The 20339-nt window shown below is 29.7% G+C and overlaps 2 protein-coding genes across 11 annotated transcripts in view; one reads left to right on the forward strand and one right to left on the reverse strand.

Moving 5' to 3' along the window:
- Positions 1 to 20339, forward strand: part of LOC129801797 (protein rogdi) — a 163976-nt gene that overhangs the window by 104803 nt on the left and 38834 nt on the right. The gene's annotated exons all lie outside the window — the stretch shown is intronic.
- Positions 1 to 20339, reverse strand: part of LOC129801790 (RNA-binding protein Musashi homolog Rbp6) — a 179569-nt gene that overhangs the window by 32852 nt on the left and 126378 nt on the right. For all 10 annotated transcript variants that reach the window (XM_055847117.1, XM_055847116.1, XM_055847118.1 and 7 more), the window contains 2 exons: positions 19667 to 19699; positions 16076 to 16159 (listed from right to left, as the gene is read on the reverse strand). In XM_055847117.1, the coding sequence (XP_055703092.1) occupies positions 16076 to 16159; positions 19667 to 19699 (117 nt within the window). The remainder of the gene's footprint in view (positions 1 to 16075; positions 16160 to 19666; positions 19700 to 20339) is intronic.

A 20339-nucleotide genomic window follows, 5' to 3' on the forward strand; every position in this document is an offset into this window, starting at 1 on the left:
TGGGGGAAAAGGGGGGTACACCAGGAGTGGAGGAGAAATATGAAAAGCTCACGGAAGAGAGAAAGGAAAATTCATATAAGTATTACATTTTTGTTTGTATACATTTTTCCGTATTTGCTATTAGAGGGATGGAAAAACATGTCAAAGTTTCTCCGTGGAGGTCTTTTTCATATCCACCCCCTACCCCTCACAGCCTATACCAGCTGCCTTTCACAGGGACAAAGTTGAATGCTGGTGGCAAAGAATTCACCACATATCTGTAGCTTGGTTTTTTCTCTTTGGAAAAATTTAAACGGTTACCAGCACAAAGAACTTCACATATGATACATTTTTTTCTGTTCTTTCCTGAGGTTCTTTTTTTTTGATGGCAAGAAAACACTAAAAGGATCTATTTTGTGATGAAACGAATGATTAATGATTCAAAAGGATTATCTCTTAAGACACAGAATATTTTGTCTCTTGATACTTTTTTTTTGGGGACTTTGGCCCAATTTAATACTATTAATTTTTGGTAACCAAGACTAAACAAAGGGTTTATTCTTAAACAATAATTTAATCATTCACTTGAGAAAATAAATAAGTTTAAGGGCGTGATTAGTTACAGGTCTCAAGCGATTAATGAATAACTTAAATTGGTTGGTAAATTATTTCAAATGCTGCCGAAATATGTATTTAGTAAGACATAAAATTGAATTTCGAATTTCGATTAAAATTGAATTTCGAACCAATCTTCAGTAAAATTGGTTAAGAAATATGTTTTAAAATTACAGAATTAGTTTTAGACAATCATGTTCTGTAACACAATTAAAAATGAAGGTAAGATTAAAATCAAAAGGACTTTCGCATCATTTACCATTTACCCGTTTACAACCGATTATTTTTTATTTATTAATTACGCAAGAAATATCTTTTGGGAATTTTTGGGGATCACTGAGAGAAATCCGAAAAAGTCAAAATAACATTCCGGAAATGTTAATTTTACCCTGCAGTATCGATCCGAAAACGGTTTTTAGGTCTTTTTTTTAGGTGTATTACGGGTTAAAGTTACCTTTCTTTCATGTTGATTTTACACTTAAAAAGTGTAAAATTAAAATTGAAAAATGTTGATACAGTGCTGTCTCGCTATATGCACAGTTTGGGTACTTTTTTTGACAGTTCTCTCTCTGAATATGCACAACTCTTTTTGAAATTCCCAACGGTTTTTTTCCTTCTTTTAATAAATTATTATATTTTTTATTGTTCTAGAATTTCCCGTGTTATTTTAACTATAATATGAGACAGAAAATATAAAATTAAGATAATTAAAAACGAGAAAAATTAGTTACCAAGAAAATAATTTTCTTTATTACTTTGTCAAAATGTAAACAAATTGATTTTGAATGCAACTGACACAAAAGCTGTGCATATAGTGCATACAGCACTGTATATTTTTACACCCAAAAAGTGTTAAAGTTATGACGAAAAAAAGTTAATCGCTGCCTCTTTTTTTTCTCAGTGATGGCACGACATCTCATGCTTTGCGAAATGCTCGAATTTATGATTTAGATGTTATAACTCAAAAGCACTTTTGCATAATTTATCAATTTGAACTTATCAAAAAATTCCTCGAAAGATTACCCAAAATAGATTAGTAGTTAATAAAATAGATTTTGGGATAAAATCAGTCATCGGTTCATAACCGATTGGAACCGGTTAAAAATTGGGAAAAATTGTGTTGCTCTGTGGAGCGTTTTTGACCATTGACCTTGAAAAACCGCGATTATCCAAAAATGAAAATATCGAACAACGCGTTTTCGAATAATCCTGAAAATATGGTTCTGGTTGGCAAGGGGAGGAGTGTACATTGGGAAAAAAGAGGGTGCGATTAACTTTTTTTCTTCAAAACTTTAACACTTTTTAGATGTAAAAATATATCAACATTTTTTAATGTTAATTTTACACCTTTTTAAAGGTGAAATTATCATGAAAAATGGTAACTTTAACCCGCAATACACCTAAAAAGTGTAATATTTACACCAATTTTGGATCAATACTGCAGGGTAAAATTAACATTTCCGGAATGTTATTTTAACTTTTTCGGATTTCTCTCAGTGTAGGGGAAAAAGATACGGAGGCCGGTTTATGAAGGGGATCTTCCGAATGTGCCAACTCTCTATCCCTAAGGACCTCGATAGACCTGAGGATTAGCCGAGAGACGGCTTAGCGTAATTATATTCGAAATAATGATTAAAGTAGATTTTCATAATTTTCCACTAAGTCGTCGCTCGGCTTAAGTCGTAAGTGTGTCTAGGGCATAACCTTTTAGTCTCTAGAGTTGGCGATGACTGTGCGGACAGACGGATAAACAGCGTGAGACTCAAAAAATCGTCTCAACTCTAAACCGATCGGACTCGGTAGATTTATGCCCTAGACACACTTACGACTTAAGTCGAGAGGCGACTTTGTGAAAAATGATGGAAATGTAGTTTGACCTTTATTTCTAATATAAATACGCTAAGCCGTCTCTCGGCTAATCCTCAAGTCTGTCAAGGCCTTTAGTGTTAAACGCGAAGATGTATGTTGAGTAAAGTGGTCTCCGGCATCTAGCTAAAATAGTTTATGTGATTAAATATTTAATTGCGAATGAATAAATAAAATTTTGATAAAAAAAGTGCAGTTAAAAGTTTAAAGCTGGATATGGGACGATGAATTGGTTTGAATGAATTGTCTTCATTTTTTCTTAATTTTCCGAATTTCTACTGAATCTAGGAATTATTGAAAAAATGAAATAAAAAAAAGTAACGACAAAGGGTTCAGAAGTTACTTTTTAGAGAGTTTGTACTCAAAATGTGATCCAAGATCAATCACACTGGAATGATCATTTGGTATGAGAATTCATTTTAACATCAAACACAATTCAGAAGATAAGTTTCAAATTCAAATGCTTTGCCCTCTAAATGAGCTCATTGTCCGACTATTTACTTTTCAAGCACTTTCACCGACAAATGCTATTACTCCAGGAAATTACCCAACGCTACAGTATGTCGTTTTGGAGAAAAGCATCAAAACGACCACCCCCACTTTAATTTTCATCACCCACGAAGACGAGCGAATCTCTGTGTGCATTCCCGTTAAAATCCCACTCAAAGTACTCACAATAATTATTCTCCTCACAATTTAACCCCTAATCTGTGTATTCTTTTGTACGCTCATTTAATCGTGCCGCGAAATAGTCGAAAATATGAGGAAAATGCTATTCCTTCCAAAACCCAAAAGTGCTCCTCAACCTGTTAAGTGTAATTAAAATCTTCTGGGTAGTTGTTGTGAGTGTGTGCGAGTGATATAATTGCTCTAATGTTGTTATGTTAATGAACATTTGCAAGGGTGGAATGGAGCTCTTATTAAAAAAAAAGAAGCAAGAGGAACAGAGAGGGTTAGTTTTTGCTAAATAGAGTGTTAATTGACTCTAGGCATCATCTAAAAGAAATCCTGACAGTAAATATTTACACGATAATTCAGTTTTTTTCTTGCTTTTAGGCAAATACCTCAAGGAAAATTTTCAGAAAATAAAGATATTAAAAAACACTATAACACTCATGAAAAAAAGCTCCTAATGAGCTTGGATTGATAAACTAAAATTGTATGATTTTCTTTCTGATGTAAGATTTCTAAAATTACAATATTGAAATATATTTTTTCAATATCGCAATGGTTAAAAATTTCATTACTGATTGTACTTCCTAATAACTAAGATAAAATCTGCACACATTTCACACAAAATTAGTTATTATTTTGATTATATACTCCTCATCGTCTCTTGCTAAATCTAAATTAATTAATATGATTATAGTTCACCATAAAACTAAAAAAATTTCACTAAGTTTGAAAAGAATATTCTAGAAAGTAAGTATTGATTTTCTGGTTAACACAATTATTCACAAAATATGCTATTGATAAAAATTTGAGACAATTCGGATGACTAAAGTTATTTCTCAACTAACTTCTATCCAAACTGCACATCAATACTGTAATTGTTCAATCTGCAAATATAGTTCTGCATTTTGTTTTAGATTTTCTAGTCACTAGTCCACTTTTGCAGACATATTGCCAGTATACATTTTTTTTCTTAAAAATCAACATTAAGATTTTTGAACTAATCTAAGTTCTAACTAGACTAATGTTATAAAAAGATTATATAAAACCTTACTCTATATCACTATTACAATTTTTTATTATATTTATTTTTAATCTAAACTATTCTCTCGCCTATTTAATTTTCCTCTTGTCTAAGAATAGAAAAAGCAATGTTATTACTGTAAAAAAACAATTGACTATACGTTTCTTTAATTTTATTAAAATATTGACATTTATGTCAGAGAGATATTTTCTGAAGATTTTTTTTAAACAAACTTTTTTTTGCTTTTTGCAGATAAAAAATAATTTTAAATATAAGTGCTTTAAAAAATTTGGATTGCGGCTTACGATGCTTTTCCGTCTCTTAAGTTTTATCTCTCTCACATAATTGCTAACTAATATATCTAGAAAAGAATCAGTTTTTTTTTTGACAATATTATGAACTCTCTCGTCTACATCACATGTTATAAAAATGAAACAATATTCTTTTTCTAAAATAAAGAAAAAAAAACATTTTACGCAACATGGATATAATGAGAACCAAATAAAAAAAATTTATTCTGTTCAATAGTTCAGAGTGCCACAAAAAATAACTTCACAAATTTTTAGAAAAAAATACAGCCTCGAAATATTAAAAAAGAAAAACAAAAATTAAATGTAATAAAAATATAGAAAAAATTTTCAGTACTCCCCATCTATGTTCCACATCGTATTCCTATATCCTCAATTTTCCCTAAAAAAGAACTTTTCTGATTTTTATTTTTTTTTGCAAAAAATACACCTTAATCTTTTTCTTATTTTTTGAATTTTCTCAAAAGTATATTTCGATTATATTTTTCCTTAAAACAATCTTATTATATCTAGGTTACTGTTACATTGATATGGTTTTACATTTATAATTGATTATTACATTTTCATCTCACTGTTTCTTTTCATTTAAATATATTTGCTCTTATATTAGTAAATTTTTTCTTTTATAGAATAGATCATAGTGTTATTTTTTCTCACAGTATCTCATTGATGTTATTTCAACATACGTCAAATTTTAAGCTTCAACCTTTGTTTTTTTTAATAATTTAAAAAATAGCAAAGATTATTTTGTTAATAAATTGCTTTTCTTACATCTTAACAAATAGATTTCAAAAAAATAAATCTTCAGACGGAGCGCATTGAGTTATTTTAGGAATTAAAAACGAAATATTTTTTAAAAAAATTATTATTCTTACAATGAGTTTTCATACCAATTGAAAAATTTATTATAGAAATTTCTTTAAACAACATTTTGTCACATTATTTGTACAAAGCACCAAAAAAGTCACTTTGAAAGAAATTATTATTACTTTCAAGAGTTTTTTTTTTCTCAGAGGAAAATTTTTCGTTGTTCTCTTTAAAGAGTATAAATATATTAGCGTCATAAAAATTTTCTTAAATTACCACAAAATAACGAATTTTCGCAATATTATTCACATAAACAATTGAAAATTATTTTTTTTTTCTGGCAGGATTATCCTTTCAAAATGTCTTTAATTTGTCACCATTTCATTAATAATTAATGTAAATGAAGAAGCATTTTGTGAACAGCAGCGTTTCTTTTTCACGAAATATATCTTTTCCCTAAATTTTTGTATATGACTTTCATGAAAGAAATTTCTCAATTGAGAATAATTTCAAACATGTCGATTCGTTGTAAAGTATTCCATTTCGTTTAAGCTTTCTTTTCAACAAACAAAAAATATTTTTAATAAAATTTTATCGTTTTTTCATCGTTTGAAAAGCGTTGCACAAAAATTACAACATAGATTTTTTCATAAGAATCGTCTTTAAAGATTAGTAATTGGCTTTGGTACTGAAAAAAAATTAAAATGTATAAAAATGTAAGCAAAAAGAAATTAAAGAATAATTCATGAATAAATTTGATAGATTTAAGAAGTCGATGGTGTTGAAGGGATTAGATAGTCGCCGACGATGAATCTGTTGTCGGGCATAGCACCTAAAGAAAATGGTAAGCAATGCAAAACAAGTGTAAAAATATAAGGCCAGAAAAAGCACCTGGATCAAAAGAAAAAAAAATATACATACACAAAATTTAGGACCACGAATAAAACAAAGGAAAGTAAAATTATTAACAGAAAATTAGGTACAGAGCCCTACAAGATGGATTAACAAAATAATTAGAAAATGTTTTGTGATAAAACACGGGATGGAAAATATATAAAATCATCTTGTATTCAAATAGAAAGATTATGATGTAGGGATAGCGAAGTGTTGAATGAGTCAGCAATTAACGTGAGCGAGAAATTATTTTACCATCAAAAGAGAGGCTGAAAAAAGTCCTAATGATATGGAGCTGTGCCCAAAAGAAGGTCTTTTACACCTTCGTGATCCTTCAGATGCCATAAATTATTTCTTTCTCTTTGTTCTTAAACCTAAAAATATCATGGATAAAATTGTGCGTACGTAAATTAAAACCTAATTATGCCACATTCCAATTCTGGTTACAAAACAAAGTCTTTTCTAAATTTAAGTATTTTGATTGTGATGATTTTAAGGATAAAACCACTTAATAATTTTAGTAAAAATACTATATTATTTAAATTTATTCTGTAATTTGAAAAATTATCTATGTAAATTTATTGCAAATTTAGCGTTTTTAGATTATAAATGTCAATAATGTTTTACATTAAATTAAATTGAGAAGATAATCAAGTGAGAAAAATATGTAAAACTTAAATTCAATGTATTCAATATCATCAGCCCAAAATAATAAAAATATAAAAATATTTCATTTTTGTCTGATCATGAAAGGCGAAATAGAGAATCAATACATATAATCACCAGTTAACCATAAAAAATAACGTTTGAAGCACTCACAGCCGGAGTTTTCCTAGAGGAAATGATATTAGGAGATCAGTTTCGATATCGAAAACTCTACACAGTAAAAAAAATGTGTAAAATTTTACTACTATAATAGTGCAAAATCGACCATTTTAGTTGTTTAATTTAAAAATGTTTAAAAAATGCACAACATTTTGGTAATTTATTTTCACGTGATTGAATATTACCACTATTATATTTGAAAAATTTTCAACAATATTGTTTAATTTGAAAATGTGTAAAATTTTAACACTATAATAGTGTGAAATCGGATAAATTAATTATTTAATTGTGATCTGTGTAAAATTTCTCACTGTTATAATCATAAAAATTTTTCAACAATGTTTCGTGATTTAAAACTGTTTGACAAGTTCTAAAAAGTACCACTATTATAGTATGATTACAGTTTTTCACATTATTATAGTGTGAAAAAATACACAACTTTATGATATTTTTTTGTCACATGATCAAAAATTAACACTATTATAGTTTGATCATAAATTTTAACACTATTATAGTGTGAAGCCTTGTGTATTTCAACCAAAGTTGTTGAATTTTTAAACAAAAGTTGTTGAATTTCGAGACAAAAGTTGTTGATTTTTTAAACAAAAGTGTGTAAAAATTGTTGAATTTCCAATTAAGACTTACACTTCAGTCGAGATGCTTTTCATTGGGCACAAGTAATATAGAACATAAAATATTTATATGCATAATAAGTATATCGTGAAGATCCGAGCATCAAATGTAATCATTTCGCATTAGGGGGGATCCCGAGTACAGGAAAAAGCAATAAAAATGTCTAAAAATGCAAAAATCAAAATCTTCGAAATGAAAAGAAAATTCAACAATAAACAGAATTGAACAATTTTTGAGTTTACACATAAAAAATCAACAATTTTTAAATTCAACAATTCCAAACTCAACATCTTGAAATTCAACAACATTACATTAAACAATTTTAAATTAAACGCTTTTTCCAAATTTAACACTATAATAGTGGTGTGAAAGATTACACACTATAATAGTTTTAATTTTTTTTACTGTGTAGAAACATATTTCTACTACACATTCCAATAGCGTCGTGGATCATTTCGATTTTCGAAGTGTCAGTATTCAATTTACTCTGTGAAAAAAAATAATGTAGCGACCCTTAAAATATTTCTTCTCCATTATAATATTAATAAATTTTATAATAACTTAAAAAAACTCTTTCATTTAACAGTTTTTTAATGTGATGTGTCATAAAATTTCTCAACGTTGAACGAAAGTGTTGTTTCAAAATTCGAAATTAAATTCATATTTTATAATTATTAACGATATTTTTTACAAATTGAATGCCATTGTCATTTATTTTCAGCCGAGACACTTCTAGAATATCAAACTTTAGTTGTGAGCACACCCACTAGGACAAATTAAATTCACTGTTATTAATTTTTATATCTTCTTATCATTTCAAATATAATTTTCCAATAATTTTCCTTGTAAATTTGAAAATAAAAAAATCTTCGAATTTTCATCATACATTTTAGATGAGATTTTTAACAAACTCACTTATTTTTCCTATATGAAATTAAAAATTTACAGAAGAGAGTGACTGTATCAAATTTCGTCATAGTTACACACAAAAGCACAAAAGTCTTAAGTTTCAAATGTAATATTTTTAATATAAATTGATTCTTTAAAGGTGTGTGGAACGTGGATCGTCTTTGTTTTATTTAAAATCATTCTTGTAACGCTTTAAAAATAATAAAAATATTGACATAGCTTTGGATAATATTTCGACCACCTTGATTCTCATCCGGAATTCTTCTAAATTTTTTTTCAAATCATCTCATTCGCCGTAGCGACATTTTTTTGCATTGTAGAATTTCTAGAGTGTGCAAAAACTAAAAATTAATGGAAATTTGAATAACAAAAGAAGCGGCCGAAATTGAAAGCTGGCCGAAATTTGGTACAGTTCTCCTATGTAAATGGGCAAACTTAAAAGAAAATAAAAGCGTTTTAACGCTGACATCAATTATTTGGCGAATAATGTGTGTTATCCCTAATCGGAATATGGCAATAAGTAAATTATATATACAGTAGACTCACGCAAATTCGGCTCTTTTAAGATCGAGATACTTTTTAATTCGGGCAGCGATTACATTTGAAAAAAGTTTGTTGTCATTTTTCAAGTTTGATTATGATTATCAAATGAATCAAATATTTTCAAATTTGGCATGGTTTGTCTTAGGTTTGATGTGATTTTGCATTATTGCGGAATTTTCATGAAATTTACGTTGTATATGAATATGTAAACTCAATATCTATATGCACATAAATAAAAATCGTTGCATTTCAAAAAGTTTTTCGCCCGAATTTCTGTCTAATTCGGCTGACATTTCGGTCCCATATGCCCGAATTTGAGAGAGTCTACTGTAATGTCACATTTCACATTTTGATCACCTTATGATAATTCCATCATTAACGCTTTCCAAATCACTTTAACACAAAGTGCCTATCAAATTCGAGTATTTATCAGGATATAGAAATCAAAAGGCTTTTTGTATTGAAAAGGAAAACTTCTAATGACTATACTATATTATTGAAACACAAAGTTTAAAGCATAATTGATGCAGATTGTAAAACATTTGCTTTCAATTGCAAATTCTTTATCTATTTGAATGATTTTGGGTTATCCATTGAAATACATTTTGTAGCTTTTGTGTAGCAATTTTGTACAAAATGTTCCCTCAAAGTGCATTTCACTCATCTGAATTTGCCTCTTACAAGAATTTCACCAATCTATCAAGTAACGTATAGCACATATTTGCAAGTGGCGGGGAAATACGGGGAGAAATTGTGTGAAAGGTGAAATATTGATTTTCCATCAGCATTTCAACTGTGTCATTTGAATCCCAACCCCAAATGAAGCTCCATTTAACTGAAATGAGGGAAGTGTATGGTTGTTCCAAGAGCAAATTGCATAAGTTTATTTTAGCCTTCTCGCTTACGTCTACTCTTGACTCATTCAGCACTGTAATGTGGTTTTATATTGGCTTATTATCTAAATTATTTAAGTGACTAATTTCCATTTAATCTCCTTTCTGTCTTTTCTTTTCTTTTGGCATCTAATTGACTACATTTGCTTCAATATTTTAGAGGAAAACGGTTACTCCGCAATGTTCCTTCATTTTGTATTTTAAGCTAAAAGTCTAAATATTGAAATGTAAACACCATTTAAAGTTTTAAAGATTAAATTCTGAGAACGAGAAGCTACATGGTTGAATTTTCTAACAAGTTTTTCATCTTGACATCTCTAAGACTTAAATTTATGTATTGTCCTCTAAATGGTCTAAAGTTGAAGAATAACTTGAGAATAATCCTAAACACTGTCTTAATTGCTTTTCCTTTCTCATCTACTTCCCTTTTATTAATCTGGCTCAACTGACATTGTGCTTTAATTGAGAATTATTAATCCTACACATTGAATTAATAATGCTACAATGATTCCTATTGTGGCCCAGTCGCCCACACTTCAACCACATGGAATCCAATATTTGGAGCTTTTCTTCTATGTATATATATTTATAGTTGGTATATGTTGTAGCTTTTGCGGAGTGGAGGGTGACAAAAAGCTCCAAAGAAAGTTTCATATTTCCATCAGATTTACTCCCCGCAATGTCTCCACGGATGGTAAAATTGCTTTCGATATTTTATGTGAAACATATCGGAAAACTTTTCTTAAGTATGTGCCTAATAGAGTGCTACACATGGAATTCCTCACTCGTTCAATGACTAAAACTTTTCTATATTACGACAATAATCTGCAACATTGGTAGAGTGTGAGAAAAAGTCGATTTTTGGGAAGGTGGTGTCTCACATACCAAAAAAAAAACTCCACTTGAGGTGCCTGAGGCAAAAATTAATGAGATTCCGATATGGTAGCTTCGAGCATCTTAAAGTTCCACAACATTCCTAATACCTTTTACAAAGACTTATGCCTTTGTTCTGGCACTTTAATTGACTCTATGAGTGCTCGAAAAACCCTCAAAATCTCATAATTCTACATGTCATGCCATCCTTGGGATTCATTTGTACCTCGAGATGACCGGAATAAATCACCACATATTGTTCTGTAAGCATTATTCCAAGTTCTCGGTCACTTTACTTCCAGAATTAAAATAAGAACACCCGAAATAACACATTTGAGAACTTAGAAAATATCTCTTCAATACTTTCTTGGTATCCGGTATGATAATAATTTAATAAGAGAAATCTATAAAATATATTTATCTATTTAGTTTTGTAAAGTCAAATTCTACAAAATTTTTCTAGGTCACACTGCAATAATATAATGACCAGCGCACAATAACTTTTGTTTGTAAACATGTTTTCAAAATTTCTCATGAGAATGAGCGAGATGACTAGATCTAGATCTCACTCACTCTCATTGAAATGTCAAAGACATGTTTACTAAACAAAAGTTATTGTGCGTTGGGCATAAAACATAAAAACAGAAAAACGTTTCTGTTTTTTTTTTTTAATATTATTCAAAAGTTTGTGTTTAACTAATGAACAACGCACAATAACTTTTGCCTTGTATTTGACATTCCAATGAGAGTGAGTGAGATCTAGATCTAGTCATCTCGCTTATTCTCATAGAAAGTTTTGAAAACATGTTTACAAACAAAAATCATTGTGCGCTGGTCATAACACGATGAAGGTATTTACAAAATAAAGATTCTGGAATAAAACAAAAATTTCAAGTTTATATAATTTCTCAATATTACGAATAAAAGTTTTATGAAGCCAAATCTTTAAAAATGTGTAAAGAAAAATCTGTAAAAACAAGAAGTTACATCGTAGCACAAAAATGTACTAAATCTCTATTTTTGAAATTGAATTTTTTGCAAGGAATAGTGAGAAACAAAAAAGTAAAACTAAAGCAAAAGAAAACTACATCTGATTTTTGTTTCAAAAAGTATAGGGTAAAGTGGTACAAGTTGGACAATGGTACAATTTGGACAGGGCTTTTTGTTTTGATAAATTTAGTACTTCATTTTTATTTGTATATTTTAATGCTTTAGTTTTATAATTTGGTTCCTTGTGCTTAAAAACAAATTTTGTACTGTATTTATCAAGAAAAAAGCCATGTCCAACTTGTACCGGCGAAACTAATTCCAAATTATATCACTTTACCCTAAGAGGTAAAATTTCAATTAATTGAATTTGACTAAATTATAAAGATATGTAGCCACAATAAAAATTTGTAAAATAATATTTCACAAGAACAAGTAAGTATATTTTTTCTCGTTCTTAATTTTAAATGAAAAATTGAAAAAGTGGAAATATTCTGTGGAAAAATTGACAAAATGCAAAGTATAGTACAAGAAAAGTTCTTTTTGAGAATTCATAAAATATATAATTTTATTTTGAATTTAAATTTATATTTTTCTTTAAAAACTACTGAGAATAAAAAGAGAGAATTTCGTGGTTCAAAAGATACAATTCGTCATGGCAAAGCATCAGAAATTTGGTGGAGCTTGACGCCTCAATCCATTTTGACCAAAAGCGACCATTATGATGATTATGATTAACAAATTTATTGACACACTCCTTGAGTTGATCAATTATTACCTTCCTTTTCTAACTATTTTTTCTTTAAAGTTGACAAAAGAAGACAATTACGCACTGTAATTGTTAATAAGTTGATTAACTCTAAATTAAACTCCATGAATTAACACTAAACGTACCAAGACCGGTCAAATTGATCGGTAAACTTTTTAACATTAACACATATTTAAACGGTACAAAGTCGCTATAAAATTTATGAATTTGTTAAAATATTTAGGTAATATATTTTTCAGTGTTTAATTTTTAATTTTTTCTGCTTTCCAAGAAAAATTTATTGAGTATCTTTACCCTGTAGCCGATAGGCCGCAAAGTTTCACAGTAACAGAAAATTCCCTGGAATTTGTCTTCTATCTTTTCCGCGAGAGTTTCCGTGGAAATAAACGCTAATATTCCGCTTGGAATTCTCTGGAGTTATCAGCTTTTTTTCGCGTGGATTTCCTGGAAAAAAGTCCGAGGAATTTTCTTGCAACATATCTGAGCGCATTCCCTGGAAATTGATTCAAAATTTCCTTTGAATATTCCGAGTACATTTTCTAATATATTTACGACCAAGACTCCATGGAAGTAAGCGCGAAAATTCTACAATTATTTTTCACCCTAATGCTATAATTCTTGCGAGCTAGACATACTCAAATTAACGATATGGTAGCAATATTTTCAATTCAAAAGTAGATCAATTGAGTGTTCGTCTGATAGATGAACACTCTCCAAGTTCTAAGCTGCCAATTGGCACTGATCGTCCATATTTGTGGATGTTTTTTTTTTCTGGAAATTCTCTATGAAAGTTCCACGAAATTTAATCAATTTTTGGAATTATTTTGAAGAAAAAAATATATTTAAAAAAATCCACTGGAAAAGTCGTGGAATTCTGTAATATTACACCACGGAAGCCTCTAAGGCCGTTGCATGGAAATTTCCACGGAGAATTTCGTGGAAATAAAGAGGATTTTTCCAAATTTTTAAAGGGCTGACTGCCGATTATACGCTAATAATCCATAGGAAAAGCCGTGGAAATATTCGTCAGAGAAAACTCTATGGAAACTCGCGGACATTTCTTATTAGACGGTCCTATACAGAGTTCCGCAAACGTCCATGGCACACTAGGAATAAATTTAGCGTCAAATTCGATCTCGGAAGTTTACGTGGATTTTAAGCGGTAACATTCAAGGAATTCTACGCAAATTTTTAGCGGTAGAATCAGCGGACATGGCAGAAAAGGCTGCTGGAAATCCAATGGAATCACCGCGGCCGTTGGCTATAGGGTCTACTGTGGTCTGTCATTTGGACCAGCGCGCTAGGAAAAACCATGAAAAAGGTCGGTAGGTTTAGTGTTAACCAACTTTTGATTCTTTTAGACAATTTCGACCTCTTTTTATTCCCTGTGTTTTTAATAAAATGACGCAGAAAAACCGTGAAGTGCGTATTATATATTTTCGTAGAAAATGGTCACTATTACATACAATATTACGTTTTATCGATATTTGTAATTTAAAATATCGAATTTAGGGTTCAATTTGCTGTAAAGTGAAGTGATAAATATGAAAAAAAATAATCTCACGAAATATTTTCAATTAGAACAGTTGTTAAATTACAAGTAATAACATTTTCATCACTTTTTACAAATTCACTTGTACCAATAAGAAATTTACATTTATATTATAATAAAATGAAATTTATATTTAACACAGTCCCATTAAATATTTTATTGATATCAGAGTCCATTCACAAAATAAATTACACTAAACAAAAGTTTATAACACAATAAAAGTATTTGAAAATTTCGAAATTTGCAATTGGAATGATCAGTGAGTGATTCACAGAATTTCTTTGCACATATAAAAGAAATAATATGGAAATCGCTTTATAAAAATAATTAATTAATTAATAAGCGTAATAATGGACCTATCATTTGCGAAGCTTTTTAGAATATTGATGAGCGAGCGGTAATGCAATTCTGATTTATATTTCAATGAAAATTTTAAATACACATTTTATGTAGGAGTTTTAAATTTCAGCTTAAACAAAAAAAAAAGGCTCTGCTTTGGGAATTCCTCATTGTTTGAAGACATTAGCCTCCTTTACAGAACCACAACCCTAGAGGACGGCGAAGACTACTGTCGTGAGTATGAGGATTAGTGAAATGTTGAAATATGAGTAACGAGTATGATGAAACTTAATCGAGTAGAAAATAGATCATTTTCTTCCCTGTGGACCATCCTGAAGTGCAGAGGTAATTAAAAAGCTCCTCAGTTACGGTTTCAAACACTTCCCAGATTTTTTTTTTCCATTTTTTCGTTCTTATACTTAACAAAATCTACTGAAAGGTGCATATTTTAGAAGGATGAAAGAAAGTGTAAAGTTTTTGTTTGATAAAACTTTGTTAAAACTATGTGAAGAATACTAAGGATTTGCTAATTTCACCTAAGATTTTCTTGGATGTAGGTTTTTTTCAATTAAAATTATTGATTTTATATAGTAAAACAAATCGCGAAGTAGGGTAAGTGTGCCAAATTTCGGCATAGTTGCATGCAAGCATCAAAGTCTCAAGTTTGAAATGTAATATTTAAAATACAAATTGATTTTTTTATTCTTTATTTTGTAAGAGTGTTATTTGGAACCTTGTATAGAGTTTACCATCTTTATGTACTCTAAAATCATTCTCAATACATTTTAAAATGAATAAAAATATAGACATAGCTTTGGTGCCCTATTTCGGCCACCTTCATTCTCATAGTTCCTTGCCCTTCGGGAATTCTTCCAATATCTTTTTCACGTCATCTCATTTGTCGAAGCTACATTTTTAGTACGTAAAATATAAAAGTTCATGGAAATTCGAGGAACAAAAAAGGTGGCCGAAATTGTAAGCTGGCCGGAATTTGGCACACTTACCCTATATTTGTGTAAAATTCAAATATTAAAAAAAAAGGTATAAGAAAGATACAATATAGTTACGATAATAAAATTGTTTTCCCATCATTTTCATGTAATTCTCAATTTTGATACTGGTAAGGTATTTTTTCTTGAGACTATTGATTCCTTGCCCCATATTTGATCTCACATGGATCTCTTTCAGGAATTATAAACTCACTCTACGGAGCTCTTTTGTCCCCAACACGCAGAAAAATCGCTCCACACTTTTCACTTTTCACGCGGTCTATCTCTCTGTTAAATCTCCAACGAGGATGAGGCCTCGTAGACAATTGATTTAAATGGCTCTGTGGAAATTGTGCCATCACCCCATCAGCGAGTGGGTGGACAGAGGGACGATTTTTTTTTCACTATTAATTTCCACGCGAGCACGCGGCTGTTCACAAATGCAGCGAATTCGTGTGCGCTAAAATACCGAGGGGGTCAAAGGAATGGTGATGATGGACAAAGGGGTGGCATGAGGATAGCAGGGGATGGAGAGGATGGTGATTTATGTTGTGATTGTTACTGTAATAGTGGTGCAAAGTGGCCAAACTAAGGTTACCTGTCGGGTAGGGTAGTCCAAAACTAGGATAGCCCGAATAGCCGCGTCCAGCGGCATATGCAGCGTACGCTGCTGCTGGGAAACCTGCAAAGACATCAGAAACCATCAGAGATGAAAGATCCATCCAATAATCCCCACAACTTGTCGCTCTTCATTCATCCACCGACACTTCATCATTCGCCAGAGGAAGTTTTCCATATTTTTTTCCAACCCCCCTCTAACCCCTCCAACCATTTGTCTCCCACAATCCTCTCTTATATGCGGAAAACTTTCAAGAAGTATATATGCGGATGGATCAGATCCTCTGAGATGGAGCGGGTGCAAAATAGGAAAACTTCCAGAGAAGCGAAAGAAAAAAAAATGGCGAGTGGATGAAATAAAAGAATGATGAAGAAAATTGTTTAGAGAAAAAAAATCACCCATTGTGTGCCACAAGCAGAAATTAATGACTCCACTCTTTCCCCAGATTTTACCCTCAACCATCTGCTAAAGAAAGAAGGGCTCAAGAGGCGAAGAAACCCCCACATTTCCTCACCCAGGAAAAAAAATAGGCTTTGAGTGAGAATGGGTGAGAAATTTTAATGTTCAAATTAATTTATAGAGTTGACGTAGAGATTTGGACTTTAATTGCATCAATTTAATATATTTATACAATTATTCTTAGTTGAATTCTTCATAAAGTAATGCAAAAAAAAACGATATGAACGAAAAAACAAATTACGTTTCCTTTTTCTACTTTAAAACTTTAATAAGAAATAAAATTAAAACTCAAATTTTATAATTTCGAAAATTTACATTGAAGCTTATCTTCCTTTGAAATGATTGAAGAACTTAAGCGACTTCGACTTAAGCGAACTTTTAAAAGTAGTTACTGTGGTGTATGAAATCCTAAATTTATGGTAGACTTTAAAAATGTCGATACCTATTATCATAAATTTTAATGAGTTAAATAATAAGTATTAAGACAGTGTGGATTAAAAAAAATAGGGGAGTAAGATTCTTATATGAAAGTGATTGAACAGACTTCTGTTCGCTTGGTACGTAATCCCAAGAAGTTTTGTGTTTGTTCTTATAGGTTTCTTATAGGGATTAGTGGGACACCTTTGAAATTAGAATTTTTCACCTGTTTTTAAATAAAATTGACCCTTATCGTGATGTAATTTAGCTGCACAAACAAATTGAGAAGCTAAATTACATCATATGATATGGCTCAGTTCAAATTAAACATAGGACAAGAAACTTAATTTCAAAGGTGCCACACTTTCTCCTACTTTTATTATTAGGGGGAAGTGGGGCACCTTTGAACTGGGGCAGCTTTGAAATTGGGTTTTTTTCTCGTATTTTCAAATGGAATTGAGGCTTATCATTATGTAATTTAGCTTCGCAATTGGTTTGTTGAGCTAAATTATATCATAATAAGATCCAGTTTCATTTAAAAATAGAAGAAAAAAGCTCAATTTCAAAGTTGCCCCAATTCAAAGGTGCCCCACTTCCCCCTATGATTTTTCTTTACTCCCTCCGCTCGAAAAAAAGTCGTACTTTTATTAGTACATTTTGTATGAAAGAACGAGTATTATTTTAGGATTATTTAATATCCTTTATTATAAGACAGAAGACATAAATATTAATGTATACTCCTCATTAACTACTTTTTTTTTTAAACTTTATATGCAAAATGGAACATATTTTGTAGTGCTAAACTATCCACATTGAAAGATTATATAACAGTTTTTTTTTAATAGCACTTTGAAATCTTGAATCGACATAATACCAGAAAAAGTACAGGATATTTTACAGGAAATATTTTGAAAAATTATTACTGCAAATAAGTTTAAAATTTATAGGTACTTAAAAAAACACTAAAAGAATACTCGTAATTTATTATATTTTTTATTGTAGTTTTAAGAAATCTTTTTTTTCTTTTTTTAATTTCGAATTTATATCGACAAAAACATCTACCAAAACTCATTGCAATAAACTTTTCAAGTGTCTTAAATGGTTTTAAAATGTTTTGTAATAAAATAGTAAATTATTAGACACACAAAACTTCCTCATAAGCCTGGGTGAAACTGCCTTACAAGCATTTTAAAAAAAATTAAAGAAAAATTATCAGAACAATCTTTAAATTCGTTCAATGCTATAATTTACTGTGATCCACTAGTAAATTTTATTAGAATCATTTTATGAAAAAAGTACCAGGCATAATCATGGAAATATTTGTACGAAAGTACTTAATTATACACAATTTTTATATAAACTCAAAGATCGAAATAATAATTAGAATAAAATAATAATCTTACTTTAATAGTCAACTAGAATGATCCAGAAATTTGTAAAAATAAGACATACTAAAAAGGTTTAATTTTGATTCAGTTTTATAAAATCAATTGGAATACTCCTAAGAGAAGTGTTAATACGGAACTGATGATTTTTGTGAACGTGTGACTTTGCCACATATAGATTGTACGTTTTATACAATTATTTTCTAATAAATAAGATACGTATGCAAAGTACGTAAGTGTTCTTCTTAAAACTGTCCATCCCTCCCTTAGTAGAAAATTATAAATATTCAGTAAAATAAATTGTTATTAATTAATAAATCAAAATTAAAGTGAAGTTAATTAAATACATATCTTAGTTGCGAATTGTAAAATTACAATGCAATTTTAATATGGTTTAAAATTCCACAACCGTTAGCAATTTAATTAAGGACAATCAATTAATTTATATTGAAGTAACATTTTTTTTTATATCAAAAGCGATTTTTGCTTACAATACGCTATTTAGTAGGGGAAAGTACTCTACCCTCGAACGTTCATGCCTTCAAATAATGTGAATTTTCTTCTATTTTTCCTTAGAGACTTACACATTTTTATTAAATATTAGTTAGCTTATCGTCACTTATTGATAATTACGTGATAATAATGTGTAAGAAAGACCCTTAGGGAAAATAAAAGAAAATCTCATTATTCGAAGGCATGAACGTTCGAAGGGATAGTACTTTCCCCTATATGGAACTAACATCATAGATGTCAATCAGAGAATGTTCCTTGGGTAGCAACCTAAAGAAAAATTCACTATTTGTGGCCTTATAGATCCATAATGAACGTTAAAGGATTGACAGTTGGAAAAATATTTAAATATTAATCAGGATAATAAACAACGTAACTAATAAAACTCATATAATTTTCACCCAAAGATCATTAAATGTATAACCAGGAAGTCAAATTAGATTTTCATAGCAAAATGGATCGATTAAAATAACCACAGAATAGGAGGAAATATCAACTTTTTTTCTAAATTTAAGCAATTTACGTAATAATGGGAATAAATTATTCTACAATTTATATCATGCTATGTGAAAAATGTGATTCGTGGCCATAGTTATTGAATCATCTTGTCCATTGCTAATGAGTTTACATGATTCGACAGAAATTTCATCATAAATTTGCCAAAACAGACATTGATAAATATCACACCATGAAACAGTGAATTAATTGTCGATTATTTTGGGGTAATTATTCGCCTCTTGAATAGATGGTGTTCCAGAAAAAAAACCTTATCACTACACTTACTAGATGTTAAACTTACCATCGGGTAAAGTTCCCAGCGACCACATAAAATCTAAAAATGCAGAAAACAAAAATCTCTGTCAATTTTACTTATTCTATTGGTTTAGATGTTTGTTGTTTTTCTAATTTGAGGATTTGTGTTTTCTTTTTCGACATTAAATATCCTTTTAAGTGTCTTTGCTTTTACTTCAACACGATTTAATCTTAGGCGAAAGGTATGAAAACTCTATTATTTCATATGAATTTTGTGAACTTCTTCATAGTTACAATTATTATCAAAATAAAAACTCTGCAAATATTGAAAACAAATGTAAATAAATTTTAGGGAAGAAAATTCAAAAGAAATTCACAAAAAACATATAAAATATTTAAGACTAAAATTATTTAAAAAAAAATCAATTGCGCATTCCGAGAATTTTGTGAATAACTAATAAAATTGTCAAGACAGTGTCTAAACTGCAGAAATTATCTTTGCTTAATTTCATATAATCAATCTAATGATGTTTGGTTACTCTAAAGAAAAATAAATCTATGATCTATTCTACAACACAATAAATAATTTCTCACACCAATATTATATTATTTTATCTTGCAATAAATGCAATTGGATAAATATTTTCAATAAAATTGATTTTTTCAATATATATTCTTTTAATAAAAATATTTTTGATATTATTAAATACTTTTGACAC

This window comes from Phlebotomus papatasi, chromosome 2 (genome assembly GCF_024763615.1).
Source record: "Phlebotomus papatasi isolate M1 chromosome 2, Ppap_2.1, whole genome shotgun sequence".
NCBI lineage: Eukaryota > Metazoa > Arthropoda > Insecta > Diptera > Psychodidae > Phlebotomus > Phlebotomus papatasi.